Genomic DNA, 25,274 nt, shown 5'->3' with positions numbered 1-25,274 from the left:
TAATTAATGCTTGTATTTCCTCAGCTACTGATACATTATCTTTAAGAGACTCTTGCTGTAGTGCACAGCCGTTTTGAGGAGATGGAATGATATAATCTTTAATTAAAGCATTGTGAGCAGCTACATCGTACCCTGTTGTGTGTTTTCTAACTGTACGTGGTTTCAAAAAAACTGTCTTTTTATAACTATGCGACTGCGTGGTTGTACCCGGGGCTGGATTATGGACACTACGGTGTAAATTTGGCTGAAACTGTGACTGTGGCGGTGATTGTGTCAGAAGGACATCGGCAAATGATTTTGAAACAGCTGGATGTAATTTAACAGCTTCACCATACGAAATACAATTATTAGCCATAGTTATTTTAATATCCTTCTGTCTCTTGTGCTCTGGGCAAGCCCTATTTGTGGCGAAATGAAAACCATTGCATAAGCAGCAAATGGCATCTTCTTCCTCCACAGAACAGGTATGACCGGCATGTAATTGACCACACTTAAAGCACTTGGGTCTTGATCTACAATTAGTCTTTGTATGTCCAAATTTAGTGCAGTTGAAACACTGAATTGTGGGAAAAATATACAGTTCAACAGGCAGTGAGTTGTAGCAAGAGAATACCCGCTTTGGTAAAACTTGGCCATCAAAAGTAAGGACAACTGTTTCAGAGGGTTGCCATGAAACGGAACCATTAACTGTAACTCTATGGTTCAGACGCCTAACTTTAAGTACTTTTCCACACCCAGTGGGCAAGGAAATGTTCGACACTATTTCCTCCTCCGACCATTGTGATGGAATACCACGGACTAGGCCCATGCGCGTAACTGAAAATGATGGTATGTACGCTGTTAAATTTTCTTTGTCAAGTTGAGGATTGGTCACAAACAAATTAGCATCGATATGATTTGCAAAAGCCATAGAAATTCTAGTCCTGCCAATACGTTTCACACTCCCATTTATAATATTTTTGAAGGCGTTTTTTACTAAGAACCTACCAAAAGACACCGGGTGCAGGGACGAGTTAGGATCTGTAATATGTTTTAATTGAACGTGCACCGTAAACGGTGCAACATCAGATGTTGAAAATAAATTTCTGCCTACTTTTGTTGTTTGATTGTCAGAAACTACTTTATTTGTGTCCGCATTTGTATTAGAATGAGCTTGGGTCTTTTGTACAATTTCACACTCACAAACATATTCTCCACCAGCATTTCGCTTTCTCTTTTTGTTACAATCTTTACACCTCTTATTTTTATATACTTTTCTTTTCAAATCGTTTTTATTGTTTACAGATGTATCTGTGTCCATGCTGGATTCGATTTCAACATTAATAGCCACCTGGAGGTTTTCCCCTCCAGGGTCGGGAGGATCATCCTCCCCCATTGTAAAGAATTACAAAAGCCTTACCTAATATGAATGAATGTTACAATATATACAAGAAACAACAATATTTACATGTAATACTATCTAAAATATATACAAATTACCAATTCACTGATCTTAAGCTTATTTTAAATTTAATTAAATGTACGAGAAACCAAAACACAACCGCCACGTTTCACGTTTCCCGCGCTTTTTTCAGCCAAAATACTTATCGAATAAGTAGTTTATTTCAAAATTCTAAATTCTTTATTTCGGAATTAGTAAAAAACTGCATGTTTTGGATGGCGCCGGTTATGACAGTTAAAATTAAATAGGTACATGAATAAAAAAAAAATAACGAAAATCTGCATGTAAATTCTTGTGCTGTATGAACTTGTACATGTGTAATTAAGTATGGCAATAAGCTTGTTATATTTTATTCCGTTTCTATAAGTGAAAACCTATAATTGGCTATCTAATTCTATTGTAGTTTGTTGATATGTTTAGCGCTATTGGTTTTCCATGTACCAAAATAAAATAAAATAAAATAAATTTCTTTGCAAGTAAAAGTGACGCTTTCAAAATCAACAAAAATACATTCGTTCAAAAGCGTATCCATTAGTGAAAATATGTGAGGCATGAAGTCTGAAACTCGATTACACTCGCGCATTAAATCGGCTCGACTATTCCCTTCGGCCATTGTGTAATCTCGTTGGGTTTTGGATACGAGCTGTAATTGAAAATGTCGAACGGTGCGATGCTCATTTTCCACTAATTAATCGCTGTGATGACATTGCCTCTGACAATCCGTCAAAATAGCGTACGCGTCATTCAGATTCTTAGGTCCGTACGATCTTTTGTGATAGCGTTACCCTGTTCTGTGTTTTCATAGGTTTAGCAAGGCAAGCCCTCGGCACGCGAACCAGCATAAGTAAGGTCTTCTATAACGAGTTGTTCCTTTAGTTCTCAAAGTCACTACTATACTGGATGGTATAATTCGGCTGATCACGTATGTTCGGTAAGCGTTGTCTATAACACCGCAGCTCCCAGGGCGTATCGCAATGCCTAGACAGGTGAAATTATGAAGCTGTATATAGCGGTTAGGGATATTTCGAGTTTTAATTACATTTTAAGCATGATGATAGGCGCACAATTTAGCGAGGGTGGAGGCAAAATTGCGTAGTTTAATCTCACAAATCAGTCATGCGTAGTTTTAGACAGTTTTACAGAAAATTTTAGTTTTTTCTGCACTATGGGTCTGATTGTGGGCCTTTAAATGCAACCATTGATTTTGCTCCTCAAAATTCATGACTGTTTATCTACATTTAGTTATGTTTACAAATTTAATGTCTACAACAAAATTTCTAAGACACTCCGCACTTAAAGGCACTTCATCATTTTTAAAACACCTTTTATGGTTGGAGAGCCGGCAGTAAAGTTTCGAACCAACGTGATACCGCGATGAGATGCACAATGGTTTCCCATAAAACTGATGCTAAGTCCGAATTTGATAGTCTGCCACGGCGGAACTAGCCGAAAGTACAAAAAAAATAGCCACTTCCGGTGCGAAAAAGGGGGGGTCATTTAACCCATCTGATACTGCAATAAAAGCTATGGCATCAGTTAGAAATTTACTGGTAGATACAGAAAAGCGAAATCTGCCAGTATGATTCCTGCCGGAAGTGCTTGGCATACGCTCTCAAAGGTGACCATCAGGACCCCTAAATTAACCCATCTGATACCAGCATGCAACCAATTCCAGTCGGTAGATATGAACCTTCTCTTCAGGAATATATAAGTCTGCCAGGGCGCTTTCAGCCGAAACACCTTGACATACGAGATTATGTGAGCAACATCCGTGGTACCCGTATAACCCGTATTTTGGAATTGTACATATTACGGACATTTCAAATACTGCAGGCTTATTAATTTATTACTCTATGCTTATATTTGTATATTATTACGTTATTAATAACACATATTTATAATAAATTAAGTTAAAATAAATTAAATAATGTGATTAATATGATTAATAGTCATTGAATTAGCTATATGAATCGTTTGTCTTTGTCTGTCATTTTGACTTACGTATTTGTAAGAAAAGGATAAAACATAATTTAACTAATTCAGGCTCGTAAAGTTTTACGAATAAGGGGGTATTAGTATTCATAGCTAAATCAGGCTTGTAATGCGACATAAAATGATTTTTGGTGGTTTCTTTTACGCTTGAGGCGTTTTTTCACCTATTTGGTGTATCTAATCACTATCTTATGTAGGGGAGAGAGGGGCAAGACGAGTAAGACGGGGTAGCGGCTTTATATGGCGACACGACTGACCAACCATCAGAATCCCGTTAACGCATGACGATGCGTCGCCATCATAGCAATCAGTTCGCACAGTGACCGGCTAGACAAATGGTGTCGTTAATTATTTATTTGCAAAAAAACTGTTTTTGCCATATTCCTTGTTATTTTTAGGGTTCCGTACCCAAAGGGTAAAAACGGGACCCTATAACTAAGACTCCGCTTTCTGTCTGTCTGTCCGTCTGTCACCAGGCTGTATCTCATCAACCGTGATAGCTAGACAGATGAAATTTTCACAGATGATGTATTTCTGTTGCCGTTATAACTAACTATAACTAATTGTTTATAACACCTGTATTCATTACCTGTAATGCACAATTGATGAATAAATGATTCTAAATAATTCTAAAAACATAATAAAATAAATATTTAAGTGGGGTTCCCATACAACAAACGTGACTTTTTTGCCGTTTTTTGCGTAATGGTATTATGGTACGGAACCTTACGTGCGCGAGTCCGACTGGCACTTGGCCGGTTTTTGTGTTTATTTGGTTTGCGTTTGTTTCCTTATTATCACCAGCACATATATACTATTAATTTATTCCTGTGGCCCAGCAATCACGCCAACAGCTAAGGACTTGTTTGGTTTCAAGTACGGTTTTTTTTAACAAAAAACTTTCGCATTTCATTAGGCACATGGGGCAAGATGGGGTACATCTTGACGGTCGTAGTTTTAAAGTGATAAACTGATGAAGAATTGCGGATTTGAATTTATTTATTCTTCTCTTGTAGAACGGTGAAAAAGTATAAAAGAAAGTCAAATAGAGGAGAGTGGTTAGAGGCCAAGAAAAAAGCGGTGGATGCTGTTATAAAGGGAAGATGGGGTACATGTTAGCTGTAAACACATTTTCTGTCCCTCAGACGACTTAAGAAATAAAAGTAAAACAGTTCGTGAGAAGTTATCAGACGATGGACCCAATAGCCAAAAATTGAAGTTTTGTTTAGGCCCTAAATATAATATTTCTATGAATCATTCTTATCTTGTCCCGTAGGGGTTCCCCATCTTACCATACCTAGGGGCAAAATGGAGAGAAGGCACTTTCGGCCATTTTAATTTATTTTTAATTTAATTATCTAACAAGAGAGTTCCTAGTAAGTGTTGATTATGAAAGACTGATTACCAAAGATAAAATTAAAAATAACATAAACTTAAAAAGAATAGCATTTTCAGTTTTATTGGACTTGAAACATTAAGTATCCCGTCATGCCCACCTCTCCCGTACATTTCTTGACGTTGACGCAAAAATGACGTAGTTTAACATTCAGGATGTTGTTTTATAATACTACAAATTGAGATAACTAATTTATTGACGACCGGTCTGGCCTACTTACTGCCTGCAAAGTCGACTGTCTTGGGTTCGAATTCCGATAAGGGCATATATTTGTGTGATGAACTTTTCACTTCCATAAAGGGCTATACTCCAGATGTACACCTTAATCAGTAGCTTCTTGCTTTTACATGATAAACGGGATTTCAATAATTGTTTCTTGTGGTTGAAAGCTTTTTTTGCCATATATCAATCCTTGCAACGATGTCTGGTGTGCACCTGGAGTCCCTGGTAATTAAGCTACCTAAATATTTAAAACTTTCAACCTGCTGAATTGGGATGTTGTTGAGAACTATTGGAGGATGATTAGTTTTGCATTTTGAAGTTGTAAGGGTCTTAGTTTTCTTTATGTTTATCTTTAAGCCTAATTAGTTAAATACTGTGTCCATTGTTAACATTAGTAATAGTAGTAAAACTCTTTATTGTACAAAAACAAACATATAAAACAAGAGAAAAACGCATCATTTGTACAAAGGCGAACTTATCCCTTTCAGGGATCTCTTCCAGTTAACCTATGAGCAATTGAGGGAGAATTGGAGAACGGTCTACCGGTATGTCTACATCAAAGCTGTACTAAACGGCATAAAAGAAAATATTTAGTTTCCTAAAAGACAGGTAAACCTATAACCTACAGTAGACATTAGATGTTCTAGTTGAGCTGAAGTTTCTGCAAACGCCGCGATGTCGTCTGCAAATCGTATAAAATGTATTTTCTCCCCATTTAATTTTACCCCTCCCTTGTCTATTTCAAATGTAAATTGGAAACGGGACTTAATCGCGTATTTAAGTTTTAAGATTTACCTCCGACGTATCGAGTACGTCGTTGTCCCCGTGGTCTCGAAGAATAATGTGTAAAAATCGTGAAAGTGAGATATATACATATATGTATATGTTTTCTTCAATTGCATTTATTGTTTGTTGTTGGCAAATACTAGTTAATAAATTCGATGTCTATGACAACTAAAACTAAATAATTCTATTCACCCCTTTCTTTCTTTTCTTATGTATATCGATCGACCCCGTTTTAAGGATGGTTATCGAGAAAATTGCTGGTTTTCTTTGATTTTCTCTGAATTAGGCGGGTAAAAATTGATTTCACAAGTGCACAATTGAAAAACTAACAAGGGACTCAAATAAAAAACCGGCCAAGTGCGAGTCGGACTCGTGCACGAAGGGTTCCGTGCCATTACGGAAAAAAACAGCAAAAAATCACTTTTGTTGTATGGGAGCCCCATTTAAATATTTATATAATATACAACAGGCATCAGAAATACATCATCTGTGAAAATTTCAACTGTCTAGCTATCACGGTTCATGAGAGATACAGCCTGGTGACAGACGGACAAACGGACAGACGGACGGGCAGACGGACAGCGGAGTCTTAGTAATAGGGTCCCGTTTTTACCCTTTGGGTACGGAACCCTAAAAATGATGTAAAATGTTCATATTTGGATTATTGGTAAAAAACGTCCTTGACGTTGAAAATCCTGTCTTTTCACACCCGTTTAAAATAAGTATGTAATAATAATAATTTTGTTCATTTTGGTAAATAAAGAATATTGTAATTTGAAATTATTTTATTATTAAGGTGCTAACAAATTAGCTACAGAAATTTTACGAGATGGTACTTTACACTAGAACAATTAACTTTTAATAGAAATTAAGAAAATTTCACATAATTTTTATTTTATTTACCGAACAAAATAAATATACTATAATTCTATCTAAAAAAGAATCATCATGTATTTAACTGCTTGTGTGTCTTAAATGTCATTGTCAACGTGTCATTTGATTTATCAACGTGAAGTGGCCAGTTAAGTTTTATATTTAAAAGAGGTTTTAGAATCTGTTCAATGAGGTATCATTTAATTATCTCATTAACAGAGTTTTTTTACAAAGCAAATTTGTTTTCCAATTTTCTCAAAATAACATCATAAAACCTATAATGTTTCATACTTACATATACTTCAGGAGCCGAGTACTATCAACTGTAAAGATATCGGTAGCTAATTTGTTAGCACCTTTATAAGGCAAACAAAGAAGTACAAAGCCGTAAGCAGGTATTAAATTAATGCCCAAATTATATTGTGTATATTAATAAATTTGAAATATATGTTATTAATGGCATAAAAATATACAAATATAAGCATTAGGTAATAAATCATAAGCCTGCAATAATTAAAATGTCTGTAATCTGTACAATTCCAAAATACGGGTTCCACGGATGTTGCTCACATAATCTCGTATTTATGTCAAGGTGTTTCGGCTGAAAGCGCCCTGGCAGACTTATATATTCCTGAAGAGAAGGTTCATATCTACCGAATGGAATTGGTTTCATGCTGGTATCAGATGGGTTAATTTAGGGGTCCCGATGGTCACCTTTGAGAGCGTATGCCAAGCACTTCCGGCAGGAATCATACTGGCAGATTTCGCTTTTCTGTATCTACCAGTAAATTTCTAACTGATGCCATAGCTTTTATTGCAGTATCAGATGGGTTAAATGACCCCCCCTTTTTCGCACCGGAAGTGGCTATTTTTTTGTACTTTCGGCTAGTTCCGCCGTGGCAGACTATCAAATTCGGACTAAGCATCAGTTTTATGGGAAACCATTGTGCATCTCATCGCGGTATCACGTTGGTTCGAAACTTTACTGCCGGCTCTTCTACCATTAATATTTTCAGAATACGATCACATATAGTTTAAAATGTTTACTTGAAATAAGTTATGGACGATCGCCAATAAATAGTTCAAACGGGAATGAAGGGCGATTTCTATAAATCCTTGACCTCTACGCTGTAAATAAGCCAACGAGATACATGGACCGAGTGCAGCAATCCGCAATGCACTTAGTCACAATATGACAAATAAGTATGTTAAATATTTGTTGTTTGAAGGTTTTCTTTGAATTACTCCCTAGTACCTATGTAATAATGAAAACTCCAATTTTGATAAAGTGAAAGTCTTTAAAGAGAAAGAAATACTCACTAAAATATCAACTTGACATGGTTTCCTGATGAACTATTGGTGGTTCATTTAACTACCTATACACGGTGGCTAAAAAATAAGTGCATTTCCGTTGCCAGGGAGGTTTTGGAATTATACTGAGCAACTTATTATGGGACCAACCCCGAAATCGCGAAAAAAAGTTTGGCTATTTTATACATTTCGGCTGGTCCATTTTCTATGGGAGGGTAATTTTTTTTCGCGATTTCGTGGTTGGTCCCATAGTAAAAGTTGCTCAGTATAATCCCAAAACCTCCCTGGCAACGGGAATGCACTTACTTTTTAGCCAACCTTTATAAGTTACAGACCTACCAGTGGCGGGTGGCGGGGCGATCAATGCGATCATAGAAGTAGATTAATATCAGCTTCTCCAATTTAAAGGGGGTGTTGAGCGCCTTACCTACTATAACAGATATCGAAGAAAAAATATGTCAAAATATCTCCGGCTTGCCCAGGCATGTTCGACGCGCCGCCGCTACTGTGTGTGTGTTCCTAATATTTTTTTTCGCCATGGAAACATTTTTTTCGTGCTCATGTGTAAATTACGACGTATGCCATACGCCTACGTGCGTGAATCACTTCTCTGTAATCAAGTCATCCATTTTAATTTCGGCATCTTTACGAGTCCGAAACTTAGCATGTCCACGCGTTGACAGGAAAATATAATTTATTATGTCTGGGTAACAGATAAAAATCTCGTTGTTTTACGATGTTTTGGTACCTAAACCAGTAACCAGTTTTTGGCCGTATTATTTAACAAAGCATGCGGCATTCTTTGTTGTTTTGGCTTGTGCAATTTTCTTCAAAACATATTTTGGGGAAAAGTTTATCGGCTTTATATCAATTCTGCGGGAGGCTCGGGAAGAGAGGGTATACTTGGTTGTTCCTATTATATAACTGAGAACTATAGGTATACTGTATATAATATAGGTAAGTAAGTATAAAATAAAGTGTTAGTATAATACTGTTCAGGAAAGTTTTCACCACATTGTCTGTAGATAAATTAAATAATTATGAGAGTCATTTAAAAACAAATTATAGGTAATTTCTCAGTTCTTGTAAAGCCATCGCGTGAGGATATTTAGAACTCAACGTATTTCAAAATATGGAAGCAATTAGACTTAGGATCAAATATTTTATAACGTTAAATTAGACATCTATATCGTTCCGAAGAGTTTTTTCGACTATTACAATAATTTTAAATCATTCAAAATACAAATTAAAATTACCGTGAGTTTACAACCCTCTCAAACAACAAATAATTACTTTAGCTTTGATAACGACGAAACTTACCTACATACGACTGACTGGATCAGCGTGTCTTATATCGGTATAAAGTTTGTTAATTCAATCGGATTTGAAGAAACCCCAATTTAGGTGTATTTGTTTATCCCGTGCGTGTAAATTGATTCCAACAATATTGGTAAAGTTTCTGTAAATCCCGACGAGAATGGGGGAACATTCCGTTACGGGACAGACATACATGTGTGTAGACCACATAAACGCCCCGTGGCACACCTTGCGCCTCGCTTTCTGTCGTGACAATGCCCTAAAATTAACCTGTAAATTTGTGGTAGTCATAGTCTCATAATAGTTTAATAATTTCCGAAGTTGAGAAAGTGATAATTAACTTAATCCTGATGTCTTTTTGTATTAGGTATTAGTCCATTTATCATGATCCATACGCCATACGTATTCATAGTAGAATATGAACCCATATACTTTGCTGGCAGAACGATGAATTCTTAGCGTTTCTGTTTTGAAAGTTTCATCTGATATCTTATGTATTTGTATGTATGTATATTGTATGTATTTATATGAATATTATATATACAGATATATGTATGTATGTCTATGCCTATCCATTATTTAACTATACTTGTATAATATGTAATCACTACGTTGCACCGCCTACAAATTCTCTGCTTTGCCCGAAGGTTGACTGGTAGAGAATGCCTCATAGCATTAAGTCCGCCTTTTATACGATTGTATTTTCTTTTGTGCAATAAAGATTAAATAAATAAACCCATATCAGAACCAAATATGAATCGGCTAAATAAGCTAACATGTAAGTTCTTTTCAAAGGCTATAATAGGTACCTATTAAACTATTAATGTGAAAATGACACCTTGTCTTACTCTAACATCTAGCTCTTAAATATGGCAACATACGAAGTCTTTTTAAATGTAGGTATGTCAACAGTAGTGCACAGTAACAACACCCCCATTCCTTTTTCTTTAGTATGACTTTGTTACCCTACATATTTCTCAACTTACTTTTCGTAATCGGATTTCGTTTGACAAAATGTTATTTGATTGTGTTTTATTTGAGCTTAAAACATCTCGTCGTCCAATAAATCAAGGCTTTGACTTCCATAATACTATATTTAATGTTATAGAATTACCACGGTAGAGCGGTGAAGACATATTTTAAAATGTGACCAAACTCATGACACTTGAAACATTCCTACGTCGTTTTCCCGTTGTGAATAAATTTAGCATATTTTTGAAGAAATTTATTGTTTTTAGTTATTTATTATACCCCTTCAAAGCCAAGAACGTGGAACATGGAACATTTGTAACATTAAGTACATGAATGCAAATTACATGGAAGGAATTAAGGATCTCACGTTAGACCGGGCCGGGCCCGGGCCGAGACGTCCGACATGTCATTTTCTATGACGGCTGATCGGTGATCACGTGGTGCTTCTATAGAAAACGAAGCGCCGGAAGCTCCGGCCCGGCCCCGGCCCGGTCTAGCGTGAATCATCCTTTAACCACTACGTATGTGACCACTTCATATACCTACTTACGCTAACAACACCATTAACCATTTACACTTGCAGTCGCATTTGTAGTTATAGTTTATTCTGGTTAAAAATAAATGTGTTAAAGAAATTAAAATAGGTATATGTATATAAAAATAACACCCCATGAGCATTGGGACGTAAAGCTCGCATCAAGGGTTCTTAATTCAGGCTAAATTAATTATTTTACGCTCGTTGAAGAAGTTTAACATGAAGATATTCCCTCCCCACCTTGATTAGGGCGCGTTTGTTGCTTATAAAAGTTATAAAAACAGCGCTATGTTTACAGAAGGCTAAATAATGATTGATAACTTTGAAATCATTATTCATTAGAAATACTTAGATTATTTTTTATTAGATCTGTTTTAGTAAACGACGAGAAAATCTACAAACAGTACTGTAGGTAACCTAAAACATCGATCTTATGGAGAAACATAATAATCTAAGTCACCCTACATTTCAAAGACACCCCTTTTACAATCGCCATCATATATATCGGAAGACCAAGGTGTCTCTATTGTCTAGGCGCTAGAGTGCGTGTTCAGATATTTTTGAGCACCTCGAGCGCTCCGATATATCTGATGGCGACTGTACCAAGAGTATTATCGCATATCTTTTTATCTCATCATGGTTTTGATATTTTTGATGTTGATGATAAGTTCCTGGCCTGGACCGATTTTCATGCACGGTACGTATTTTCAATTTGCTCTGTTACAGTTTTATCAATAGATTACTAATCCAAAAAGTTGCATATCCTACACCATAGATAATTACTCGTATTTGAGCCCGATATTAATATCACTATCCTTTCTATTATATCGCTATTCATAGGAACATCGTTATTATATTATGGCCAAAGTTACCCCGTTTAGACGTTCGGGCTAACCATTAGATATTATTACTTATTATATTACAGATAGCCTTAATTGCTCCGCACCGCTGAATAGATTTCATCACACGTTAATAGTTTCATAAACATCTATTATCGCCATTAAGTTTCGTGGATAGTGTTTATTCTATAATTAAAAGTGTAGTGAGGAAGAACACTATATAAAGTTGGAACTTTGGTAGTTTAAGTTTGCTATAGAATAAATTCGAGGAATTATCATTATCAATATCAATTCCTTTCAACAGTTGAAATATATGACCCTGATTTGCCTAAAAAATACTACTCATTCAATCACAACATTCACAAATTTCACAATGTCAACCCTTTTATTTTATTACGGTTCAAAAATGATCTAAGTTTAGAAAACGAAGTTTAAAACGAACAAGAGCTTCACACATTCACAATTGTCGCAGAAAAGGAAAATAAAAGAAAATAGCGATGTGGGGCGAAAATCAGTCGGTGCTCGATGCATATAGACTTTGATCTTACGTTCCCTGGCATTAAAATTTACATATTTTCCTGCGTTTCCATTTGGGTTCGACTTTGATGTCCTTTTCAATGTGACTGCGGTCTGCATGAAACGTTGTGGGTAAAAATATTTTGTTTACGTTATGGGATCCTTTGTTTGTTTGCCAATATGCTATATTAGCGTAATATGTTAAACCGGATTCTGTTTTATATCATCTTGTTTTCGTTTTAGCTTTTATTGAATTTAACTAGCATATTTGGTAAAATTCAGGGGTGTAGACGGAGTATGATTAGAAGTCGGTGTCGCAGAAATGAGGTTTGCTCGAATATACGATGTAATTTGCGTAGTCTGGCGCGGCGCAATCAGAGGAGCGTATTGTGAAGACTTAACACTCGTATTCTGTTCACTTAATACGGTCACCGTCTGGAGCTGAAAGGGCCTGGATTTTAGGGAAATAATATATAGTGAAAATATCGAATAGTACATATAGGTACATATGTAGTATTTTTGCGGCTGAGCGTCTGCGAGCCTACGAGCGCTTTCGCTAGTACCTAGTACCTACAAAATTCAAAAGTTTATTCTGCAAGTAGTTAGGCTTCAAGGGCTCTTTCACATGTCAATACAACACTTACAGTGACATGAAAAATATATAACAACATTTATAAATACAACAGCCAATACCTGTGCAACATTACATTATAATAATCATAAAATAAATAATTACTGACATATAACAGAGGTATAAGTCTCTATGGTTATTATCCGCAATCCCAGTTCTACTAAAGATACAAATTTTGTATCTCAATACTGCCTAATCGAATTAATGTCATATTTGATAATTACAAACATTCCGCAGATGTGCGAACAAGTGGAAGTTTCTGTGCTTATACCCACTGCCAATTTCAGATCATGCACTGTAAACAATATAATTTAAGCCAAAGACGAACCGTGAAAGTTGAAGCGCTCTTGCCATTGAAGATTCTTCTATCACCGCTACCCACTAGAAAATTAATTGGACTTCCCAGATTTACTTAACAAAAGGCACTCGGTTAATTTGGTTCAAATAACTTTTAAATAGCGGAAAATATAAATAGTGAAATTAACCAATAGAAGCCAAAATATAGTTAAGAAACTAGAAGTAAAAAGTGGTAAAAGTACGTCGTGTTATACGGCTCTGTCTAGTCTGTCAAACTTAACGGAGATTGACTCTACTTACCAGTCGGTTTTGTCGGAGAGGTGCTGACCTGCGGTGAGTGTGGTCGTACATTTACTGCGAAAATAGGCTACGTCAGCCACCTGAGAGCTCACGATCGTCGCTCTCACTAACCAGAAAAACCCAGTCGCCGAGGCCGAAACCGGCCTGGACAGGATGATGATGATGCTACTTACCAGTAATTAACACACAAACGAACAGTCAACCTATTTGTATGCTGAGGTGGTATTAAACCAATAGTTTTTCTGACTGTTCATAAATATTCCTTCCTCCGTACATAAAAATTCCTTTAGCACACGTGCAACCCAAATGTCTGGACATATATAACGTCGTTTATCATGTGTGATTTTGGTTAATCGTCTTACCCCCTTATTCATTAAACTTTACAGGTTTCAATTACTTAGTTAATTTATGTTTTATCCCTTTCTTACAAATACATAAGTCAAAATGACAGATTAAGGGTCGGTTGCACCAAACTGAATCATCGTTAAAGAGTTCGCAAAATTTTATTGTACGGAAAGTTTCATAGTAAACCGCTGCGGCGCGCCGGGTGACGTTGATCAGTCTGTCAAGTGCGGATGGTGCAACTGGCACTAAGACAAACGATAACTATCGAGGCATAAATGCGTAGTTTTTTGAATAAAACAAGTATTATTGAATTGTTACGTTTTTACGTTTTCTTATATTTAAATGAAATAACTAATATCTGCTCTGTCTTTTGTTTTGAATTATGTTTAATACTGAATTGCTAATACAGAAATACTCCGTTACAAATGTGAACAGAATAATCTGGTTTGGATAATCACAAAATACTACCCAATCTCCAAACCGCAGGATCCATATTCCTCCATTGTAAAAATACTTGAAAATAAATTATGTAAAACAGTTACAGGGAGGTTTCAGACTTCCTCGAATCGCTAACGAAGAGGTAGATTTTTGCTTAATTGTGTTCCGAATAAAAACAACTCGTTTAATTTAAGCGGAAGGAGAATTTGGAGTACGCTGATTAGGATGCTGCTTGTGCTTGTATTAAATTAAAATAGAGCTCAAACAACAAATTTAAAAATACACCAACCTTAGGCACTAAGATGTTTATTTTTAAATTTTAGTTTGAGGCTATTATATTATAATTATTACAAGCATCCTTTATAATGCCATTTAAACAGTTTATGTGAAAAAAAACTAGAACATATTTAATCAAATTAAGAACCACATTATACAAATTATGCAAGATATGCCTAGCGGCTGTCATAATAATTGTTACTGTGAGAAAGTACAAAGTCGCACAGAAATCAAATTCGTTGACTGTGTACCAATGCGATAATAAGTAACCCTAAGTAAGTCATCGCAGGTCAACTACAACCCTGGGTAATGCTTACTAATGAAGTTAATTAAGCATATTTTATCTCACCGTGTTATATGAGAACTCCAATTATGTACACGTTAAAGAAATGAATATTGTGGCTAATATCTATCTAAAAAACTTATTTTTTCTTTAACGCATCGTTACGCTTTCAGTACGAGCGATAGATGAACCACCGATGTTACGCACGCGATTCTTTCATCTAACTTATGCTTTCGACGCAACATTCCTTTCTTGTTTTCTAAATACATACCTTTTATGTGTGTATTTACGGACAATTCTTAATGTGTTATTTGTATTATACAATTAACACAGAATTAACATCTTAAGTTAGTAAATGCGGTATCAGTCTCGTATTTGGCTTAATTATGGCATTAATACGCTAGTTCATTTTCCTTACGTAAATTAGAAGCGTTTATTTTGTTTAGAATTACTAATTAGTAGTAATTTTAAAGTTACTAAAAAGTAATTACTAATTGATTATAATGTATTAGGGATTGAGACAATAGTAGACTACAATTGAACTAAATATCATTTATTTAAAACTATCCTTATGCTAATAAATGCAGATTGGAAAGTATTTACAAAACAATTAACTTTACGGACCTAAATCACAGTGTTTTTGTATTTCTATACAAAAATGGGTGGTAAATAGCTTTTCATTGATGGTCCAGCTCGTCCTAATGGCGGTAAATTAGGCGAGTGCAGCATCTTTAAAGGTGGTGGACTGAGATTCCGTCTTAACTGGTTCATCCTGTCTTCTTCGTTGCGAATGTTGTTGTTATTGCGTTGAAGAATTTTGTAATTTTTAATAATACCACGTAATTCCTCTTGCTGCTGATGATTTAGGGTCCTCAAATTATTCGTGTCCGTTTTATCGTTTTCCTGTTTGTCATTCTCTTCGGGATGCGTTGGTATGTACATCAGTCTATTGCTTTGGTTCATGTTGCTAAAATTCAATGGTTTGTTTTTTGGTTTTACCTTGCTTGATTCAAAATGATTGTTCTTGGATACAAAATTGAGAATTTCTGATAAGTCTGATGTTTTCTTTCTGTATCCCTTGATGTCATTCATCATTTGTGTTTGATATTGAATTAATTTTGGGACTTTTTCTACCTTTGACTCTGCCTTAACAGTTGGTTGATATATAATCTTTGACTCTGTTTCGATATTATTATTAGAATGGTTTTCTTTCTTTTTAGTTCTAACAAGATTCTTTAGGAAAATGTTATTTTCTAATATTTCCTGTATGCTAGCCTGGGTTGTAGTTGGTTCTCTGTATTCCTCAATATTTTTATTTGTAACAGGTTTAAACTTGCTATCATCGGGCTTAATAAAGTCAACAAATCTGATACTGGATTCGCTATCAGCTGGTGTTTGGGTTTTGCCATCATCGGGTTGAATAAAGTCAACAAACTTAATACTAGCTTCAGCGCTGGTAGTTGATGGTTGTTCTGTAGTTGTAAGTCTAATATCATTATCAATAGTTTGCAAAGTTGAAGACCCACTGAAGTATAGAGGCAAAGGCGACGAATTGGCATAATCGATCTTTACATCTTTGGTAACATCATTAATTTTTCTAGACTCATAAAAGCTTTCTTCATAATCGTAGGATTTGGTTACAGTTTGACTTGGAGGAACAAAATCGTGATGTGTTACTATTTTTGATTGATGATAGGTGTTAACTGGTTCATCTGTTTGTTTCACTTGGTTTGGGGGTTGACTTGATTCATCATTCGATTTGTACCAATCATTTTGGGATTCACTAGATGGTAGAGAAATTTGCGGTGCTGGAGATACGTCATTGGAGTAGGCTTGATTATTATGATTGTGGTTTAGGTTATTCGTCGGTTGGTTATATGAGTATGAATTTTGATTTTGGTACAATTGTGTATTTGATAAAGCATTTTGGTTTATAAATGTATTCTGTGTACGATCGTGGTTCGAAACTAGATTTAAATATTCATTTCCAATCTTGGCTTCGGTAGAATTGTGCTTTTGATTTTTCTGGGTTTGATCACCATTATAATTGTTGTAGACATTCGCTTGCTGGTCTTCAGTATATTGCATTTGTTGCACGTTATTCCTAATGTTTGGTTCTAGTTGTGCTTGTAGCATTGAAGTATACTGTTCTGGGGTCATTTCACTAAAGTTTATCATGATTTCATCACCAGAGGATCTAGATATCGTATTTCTGTTCGTGTTTTGATTACCATTATTTGAGTTTAAGCCATATTGCCATCGCCATAATGCTTTATTGTTTTCTTGATCGGAGTCTTTAATAACTGCTTCATAATTCATCAATTGCGGCAAATTAGACTTCTCTGTCGTAAATATTCTAGATATCGATTGCTGGGGCGTGTTTACCGAGGGAACGTGAGCGCCTTGCGAAGCCAGGAAAGTTATTTGAGGTGAAATTGGTCCATTGTTCAACTTAACCTGTGTTTGGTCTTTTGTGAAGTCGATAGAGGTTTTGACTGATTGAAGAGAACTGGCTGCGGTCGCTAAACTGTGTTGATTGTTTTGCATGTTTTTATTGTTTTGCATATTTTGGTTGTTTTGGTTGTTTTGCATGTTTTGATTGTTCTCATTGTTTTGTGCTAAACCTGGGGAGAAACTATACGAAAACGCTTCAGGAGTTCTACCTGTAAACAGATTACGTATCGGGGATGATGGGTATCTTTGATTTTTTTCCGCTTCGAGATCATAGGCTTTTTCATCTTCCTGCCATGATTTTAGATGTGCCGGTCTTTTGGCTTCTTCAGCAAGGTTATATTGAACCGCTCTGAAATAAATAAATTAAAAAAATCTTAGCACCTATAATTTAACTCTTTTATAGTAATAAAAGCTAGAACTCTGTATATTTTTTTTCGTAAATTCTAGTCTTCAATTACCTTTGGATAATTTCGGGTATTGGTGGTGCTACCGGCAAGTGGTCCCCAGTTGCTCGGAAGCCATTGGAGTCCGCGATGTAGTGGACGGTGTATGTCTGTCCGTTGTCGCCGACATACGAGTACGAGCCTTCGACAACCTGCTCCTCCTTGTCGGAACCCATGTTTTCCATGCGGCTGTGCTGCACGTAATGGGTTTGGTCCGCGCCAAGTGCCCTGAAAACAGATAACCATGTTTTTATGTTTGTTTATTGTATATACTGACAATCATAATATAAATTCGTGTAGATTAGTCTAAGATAATTTATATTGTAATTTTATATTATGAGAATAAATATCTAAATCTAAATCTAAAAACTAATTTAGATGCTCAGATAACAATTAGGAGTTCAGTGACGTAGGTATTGAAAAATGTTTAGAATGTAAAATTATTCACTTTACATAAATAGTTAATAACAATAAATTAGATAAAATGGTGTTATTGCGTGGAACTCCGCTAGAGTTGCAAGCGTCCATAGACTGCGGGAGCTGCTTAATATTAGGCGGGCCGCCGCAAGTTTGCCACCGTCGTGGTATTAACAAATATATGGTTGAAAAATAGGCTGTTAATAAACGCATTAAAATCTTAAACAGGTAGGTAAGTACCTAAGTTAGTTTTTTTTGCTTATGTTAACTTATCACATTTATGGTAACTATTGGTAACTTACTCATAACTGAAGCTTCCATCTAAATCCATCTCATTGGACAGTCTGATGATTGGGATTGCAGGTTCGGTTGTCGAAGACGATATGAACACTCCAGGAGCATGAATGTACTGATGAGTGGGAAAGGATCCTGCTTTCACCATTTCACCGTCATTTCTTAGCCCTAGGCTATCAACTGTCAGTATTGGTATAGTCCTTCTTGATGCAGAAGCTTGGTTTGCTGGGTTATTTTGTATTTGTCCTGCGTTTATTGGAAAATAGCCGGGTTTTATATCTATCCGGTCAACCGGGTGGTTATAATTGATATTTTTGGGGATTGGTCTCATCTCTCGCTTTTCCGGTTCTTTCATGTGCTGAGATCTCTGGGTGCTATTAAATCTTTTTTGCTGAGGGGGTTGCGGTGATGAAATAGGGTGATCATTATGCTGTTTTGGTTCGTCGTCATCATCAAAAATTGGAATTAGAGACGAAGACATAATCACGGGAAATGGTGTTGGGAACGAGGCAGGTGCCTTTGTACCAGTGGGAGGTAGGTACTGAAATGGGAGTTTATTCGTGGTCTTCATAGCGAAATATGGTATAGCAGTATGAGTTTCTGGTGGTAAATAGAGCGAGCTATCGGATGAAAATGCACTTGAGCCCGGTTGATAATGTGGCAGAAAAAACTGTTCATCTTCATATTTTTGCGCCCCTAAACTCGTAATGTGAACGATTAATATTGAAAGTGAGATCTGAAATCAAAAACAATGTTTAACTACTTACACTTTTAGATGCACAATAAAATCCGGAATTCACAATCACATTCACTTACGAGCTTCATTTTTCTGAAGCCGCTTCCTTGGAAGGAACAAACAATTATGATGCACGTCACTCTTTAAGCTTAGTAGAAAATGGACTGATAATGAAAATGAATTCCGCATATATTTATATGCACGCAAGAGCCGCGCGCGCAGGCATTCGTGAAAGATATCGGTTAGTTGAACTAGGTTTCACCGCGCACAGCGTCTCACTTTTTACAGTGTTTTCTGTTAAACAGCCATATTATCATTGTTTTATGACCATCGGGATAATTGTTGCTTCTAAGTAAGAGTAAATGCTTACGGATCTATGAAGTCGTAAGATTCTCTTAATAATATTGTAACGCGTCGCTGGTCACATGATGGGGTGTTGGGAGTGTGGGGATTATTAGTGTAGGTATTATTAATATAGCACGTCACGTATATTTACTCATGGACAAATTTAGAGGAACGCAAAAAAAAAGTTTAATCACTGGATTACATTAGCAGTATTAGCACCTAAAGTAATTTCAAAATTATGCTAAATGCTAATGCTATAATGCTAATGCTATAATGCTAATGTAATAATGCTATGCCCAGCTGCAGGTGCATCAAGTCAAAGATTGGGGTATTAGGAGGAAGATTTAAATTTAGTATTCTTTAACCTTTTATACTGCTGTTAATTATCAAAGCGCTTATTTTTCTCGTTGTTGACTCGTAAAGATTTGTAACAAATGTAAACCAAGTATACTTACTGCTCTAAATTATGTAACAAAGTAAAAACCCTCTTACTCACGTTCCTTTTGTATTCTCGTCTTTAGATAATATAAAATCCAACAAGGAATCTATTTGATAACAATGTCACTAAAATAAGCTAGACTTCGATGCCCGAGTTTATTTTAATCTTAGTTTCTCAGATTGCTTTTGACGACTCTATTTATTTATTTTATTTTATTGTTACTCTACCATTCAAGATCCTATTTCGTGGTCTAGTTATCTCTATATCAAAGGAGCTCAACGGATTCAGAACATTCGGAGCCTGTCGATTTCTTTAGTTTTGGGTAGTCCCTTTGGCTTCCGAAAACATTGCCTGCCTGAAAGATATGCCATGACAACCACAATGTAACTCTGTCGTCCATTTATTTTTCGCTACTCGTTTTAGTCATTTTATGCTATAAGTAAGTTCAAGCCTAGCTCGGCCAATAATGACTCTTTGATTCGCATTTTGAGTAGTCATTTGCTTTTTTACTTTGAGTGTAAGAACTGCTACATTGCTTCACACTACGACTAAATCGTGGGTACCCGCTAGTCGTAGATATATCGTATAAAAGTATGCAGACGCGAGAGACTCGAATGCTTTAAAATGTTAACAGCAACTTAAATATCCACAAATTATCAATAAACACATGCCAACTGCAAAAGCAAATGTTAGCTTCCTTTTAAACCCAAGCCATAACTGCTTTTATACAGGGTGGCACAACTATACACTTTAGTTTTGTAATTTAATTCTATGAAATATAAAAAAAAATATTAAGTTTTCCTCGTTAATAATGTCAGACAAATGTCCACCTCTAGCGAGTCTAGCAGCATGACAGATGTGAACTCTTTTCATCGCGTTTTTCATCACATTTTTACACATTTCCTGCGTTATCTCAGTGACTGTGTCTAGAATGTTTTGTTTTAATTGCTGAAGGTTCATTGGCCTGTTAGCATAGACACGTCCATTTAGATAGCCCCTTTAGAAAAGTCAGGAGCTGTTAAATCAGGCGATCTTGGGGGCCAATCAATGTCACCGTTTCTCGAAATTGGCCGCAATTTTCTTAGAGTTTACGCAATACATGATTGGGTTGAGTAAAACGATTTAATAATTAAAACAAGTTGTTCCGTCGTAAAACGCTCCATAACAAATTTGCCGTATCTACACAAAGTAATTTTCATGCAATAACTGTCATATTTCAATTATTTCTCTACCGCCAAAACAAAATGGCGGCAAAAAAAGGTTGTATACCTCCAAGTTGGCCACTCTGTACAAACATTGCACTTGAAAATTCGGTTCAGGGTATAAGGACCTGAATTGTTCATTAAAAAGGTTCTCAAAGTTAATCTGAAAAAGCTTTGGCTTTCCCACGAACTGTGATTTGGTTGAGTGCTAATATATATATATATATTATTTATATATTATATATATATATATATTTATTTAATATTTATTTAGTACTATATATTTATGTATGCTAGTACATATTTATTTTATTGCATAATGCAATTGATGTATTTTAGTTATTCGTAGACGTTAATATTGTAGTTTTCCTTCTTAAATATTATTGTACGTTCTGTAAGTTTGTCTATCTATCTAATTCGAATTTTCCACTCATTTACTCTAAGGTTAGCTGGAAGAAATCCCTTATAGGGATAAGCTCGCCTTTGTACCTAAATTTATATGAATTTCATGTTATCAATTTTTGTTTTGTACAATAAAGTGATTTACTACTACTACTACTACTAAAAAGGCAAGATTCTCGGGTCTTTTTATCGCAGTCCGATAAATTGGCAGTTTTATACAACCGTCCCACGGTGTCGACTCCACAATATAAGAAGTAAAACAGTACATCGGATGGCGTTAAAACGCAGAGTAAAATATATAGTACAGTGTAGATACATGTTACATTGACTTAAATAACTCTACCAGATTTACTGTAGAGGTATTGAACACGTGTTTGGTGTTAAGGGGCCCACTGACTATCAGTCCGCCAGACGATATCGGTCTGTCAGTTGTCGAACTATCAAATTTTTGTTCTAACTGACAGGCCAATATCGTCCGGCCAAAGATAGATATAACTCCGTAATAGATGGATACAGTCTAAGGAAAAAAACGTGCTCGAAAATCACGAAAATTTGATTCTCGATCTGATGGCGCCACTAGCTTTGGCCTACTCTCGTATAGAGGGCGTTTACGGTTTCGTTTGTTATTTATAATTTTAACGCATATCAGTGAAAGAACATGGGTCAAAATCGTATAAAAATAATTAATGCAAATAAAAAAATCATTTATCCATATTTAAATACATTTTAACGTATTTTTATAAATCTGCAGCGCTGGTGGCCTAGCGGTAAGAGCGTGCGACTTTCAATCCGGAGGTAAAAACCCTCTTACTCACGTTCCTTTTGTATTCTCGTCTTTAGATAATATAAAATCCAACAAGGAATCTATTTGATAACAATGTCACTAAAATAAGCTAGACTTCGATGCCCGAGTTTATTTTAATCTTAGTTTCTCAGATTGCTTTTGACGACTCTATTTATTTATTTTATTTTATTGTTACTCTACCATTCAAGATCCTATTTCGTGGTCTAGTTATCTCTATATCAAAGGAGCTCAACGGATTCAGAACATTCGGAGCCTGTCGATTTCTTTAGTTTTGGGTAGTCCCTTTGGCTTCCGAAAACATTGCCTGCCTGAAAGATATGCCATGACAACCACAATGTAACTCTGTCGTCCATTTATTTTTCGCTACTCGTTTTAGTCATTTTATGCTATAAGTAAGTTCAAGCCTAGCTCGGCCAATAATGACTCTTTGATTCGCATTTTGAGTAGTCATTTGCTTTTTTACTTTGAGTGTAAGAACTGCTACATTGCTTCACACTACGACTAAATCGTGGGTACCCGCTAGTCGTAGATATATCGTATAAAAGTATGCAGACGCGAGAGACTCGAATGCTTTAAAATGTTAACAGCAACTTAAATATCCACAAATTATCAATAAACACATGCCAACTGCAAAAGCAAATGTTAGCTTCCTTTTAAACCCAAGCCATAACTGCTTTTATACAGGGTGGCACAACTATACACTTTAGTTTTGTAATTTAATTCTATGAAATATAAAAAAAAATATTAAGTTTTCCTCGTTAATAATGTCAGACAAATGTCCACCTCTAGCGAGTCTAGCAGCATGACAGATGTGAACTCTTTTCATCGCGTTTTTCATCACATTTTTACACATTTCCTGCGTTATCTCAGTGACTGTGTCTAGAATGTTTTGTTTTAATTGCTGAAGGTTCATTGGCCTGTTAGCATAGACACGTCCATTTAGATAGCCCCTTTAGAAAAGTCAGGAGCTGTTAAATCAGGCGATCTTGGGGGCCAATCAATGTCACCGTTTCTCGAAATTGGCCGCAATTTTCTTAGAGTTTACGCAATACATGATTGGGTTGAGTAAAACGATTTAATAATTAAAACAAGTTGTTCCGTCGTAAAACGCTCCATAACAAATTTGCCGTATCTACACAAAGTAATTTTCATGCAATAACTGTCATATTTCAATTATTTCTCTACCGCCAAAACAAAATGGCGGCAAAAAAAGGTTGTATACCTCCAAGTTGGCCACTCTGTACAAACATTGCACTTGAAAATTCGGTTCAGGGTATAAGGACCTGAATTGTTCATTAAAAAGGTTCTCAAAGTTAATCTGAAAAAGCTTTGGCTTTCCCACGAACTGTGATTTGGTTGAGTGCTAATATATATATATATATTATTTATATATTATATATATATATATATTTATTTAATATTTATTTAGTACTATATATTTATGTATGCTAGTACATATTTATTTTATTGCATAATGCAATTGATGTATTTTAGTTATTCGTAGACGTTAATATTGTAGTTTTCCTTCTTAAATATTATTGTACGTTCTGTAAGTTTGTCTATCTATCTAATTCGAATTTTCCACTCATTTACTCTAAGGTTAGCTGGAAGAAATCCCTTATAGGGATAAGCTCGCCTTTGTACCTAAATTTATATGAATTTCATGTTATCAATTTTTGTTTTGTACAATAAAGTGATTTACTACTACTACTACTACTAAAAAGGCAAGATTCTCGGGTCTTTTTATCGCAGTCCGATAAATTGGCAGTTTTATACAACCGTCCCACGGTGTCGACTCCACAATATAAGAAGTAAAACAGTACATCGGATGGCGTTAAAACGCAGAGTAAAATATATAGTACAGTGTAGATACATGTTACATTGACTTAAATAACTCTACCAGATTTACTGTAGAGGTATTGAACACGTGTTTGGTGTTAAGGGGCCCACTGACTATCAGTCCGCCAGACGATATCGGTCTGTCAGTTGTCGAACTATCAAATTTTTGTTCTAACTGACAGGCCAATATCGTCCGGCCAAAGATAGATATAACTCCGTAATAGATGGATACAGTCTAAGGAAAAAAACGTGCTCGAAAATCACGAAAATTTGATTCTCGATCTGATGGCGCCACTAGCTTTGGCCTACTCTCGTATAGAGGGCGTTTACGGTTTCGTTTGTTATTTATAATTTTAACGCATATCAGTGAAAGAACATGGGTCAAAATCGTATAAAAATAATTAATGCAAATAAAAAAATCATTTATCCATATTTAAATACATTTTAACGTATTTTTATAAATCTGCAGCGCTGGTGGCCTAGCGGTAAGAGCGTGCGACTTTCAATCCGGAGGTCGCGGGTTCAAACCCCGGCTCGTACCAATGAGTTTTTCGGAACTTATGTACGAAATATCATTTGATATTTACCAGTCGCTTTTCGGTGAAGGAAAACATCGTGAGGAAACCGGACTGATCCTAACAAGGCCTAGTTCCCCCTCTGGGTTGAAAGGTCAGATGGCAGTCGCTTTCGTAAAAACTAGTGCCTACGTCGATTCTTAGGATTAGTTGTCAAGCGGACCCCAGGCTCCCAGGAGCCGTGGTAAAAATGCCGGGATAACGCGAGGAAGAAGAAGTATTTTTATAAATCTTAATTTTTAGTTTTAAAGTATGTCGATAGATGGCAGTGAATTTACAGTAGTTACAAAATTTACTATGACAGTACCGCTCTATCTTATTATATCCTCTTTGGTCCGGCGGACTGATAGTCAGTGGGCCCCTTTAGGCAAAATATGTCGCAAATTATATCAATACCTAATTTAACTAAAAATGCCGTGAATTACTTTTATATCTTGTTTAAGTTTGTCACAATCATGACTGCAAAATAAATTGTATTTATCACAGCAATATAGTCTTACTTCGACAGTATTTTTAACGGAAAAATCTTTGACTTTTATGACCTATGGAATGT

At 35.7% G+C, this 25,274-nt stretch overlaps 2 protein-coding genes across 2 annotated transcripts in view; one reads left to right on the top strand and one right to left on the bottom strand.

The window, feature by feature from the left end:
- The window catches only part of LOC134748801 (uncharacterized), a 215,160-nt gene that overhangs the window by 14,320 nt on the left and 175,566 nt on the right, over window positions 1–25,274 (top strand). The window lies entirely within an intron of this gene.
- LOC134748692 (homeobox protein 2-like) lies at window positions 15,333–19,560 on the bottom strand. Its single transcript, XM_063683459.1, has 4 exons — window positions 19,195–19,560; window positions 18,387–19,114; window positions 17,683–17,895; window positions 15,333–17,573 (listed from the first exon to the last, which is right to left on the bottom strand). Exons 1-4 carry the CDS (start codon window positions 19,201–19,203, stop codon window positions 15,419–15,421), a joined length of 3,105 nt encoding a protein of 1,034 aa, XP_063539529.1. The 5' UTR covers window positions 19,204–19,560; the 3' UTR covers window positions 15,333–15,418.

Source organism: Cydia strobilella, chromosome 17, assembly GCF_947568885.1.
Source record: "Cydia strobilella chromosome 17, ilCydStro3.1, whole genome shotgun sequence".
Classification (NCBI taxonomy): Eukaryota; Metazoa; Arthropoda; class Insecta; order Lepidoptera; family Tortricidae; genus Cydia; species Cydia strobilella.
The sequence above is the reverse complement of the archived record's forward strand: the minus strand, read 5'-3'. Positions and strand labels throughout refer to the sequence as shown.

Coding starts and splice junctions, on each gene's coding strand:
- LOC134748692 (XM_063683459.1), bottom strand. Junction 17,896..18,386: donor GATGGAAGCTTCAGTTATGA/GTAAGTTACCAA, acceptor ATCTGTTTTCAG/GGCACTTGGCGCGGACCAAA. Junction 17,574..17,682: donor ATACCCGAAATTATCCAAAG/GTAATTGAAGAC, acceptor TATTTATTTCAG/AGCGGTTCAATATAACCTTG.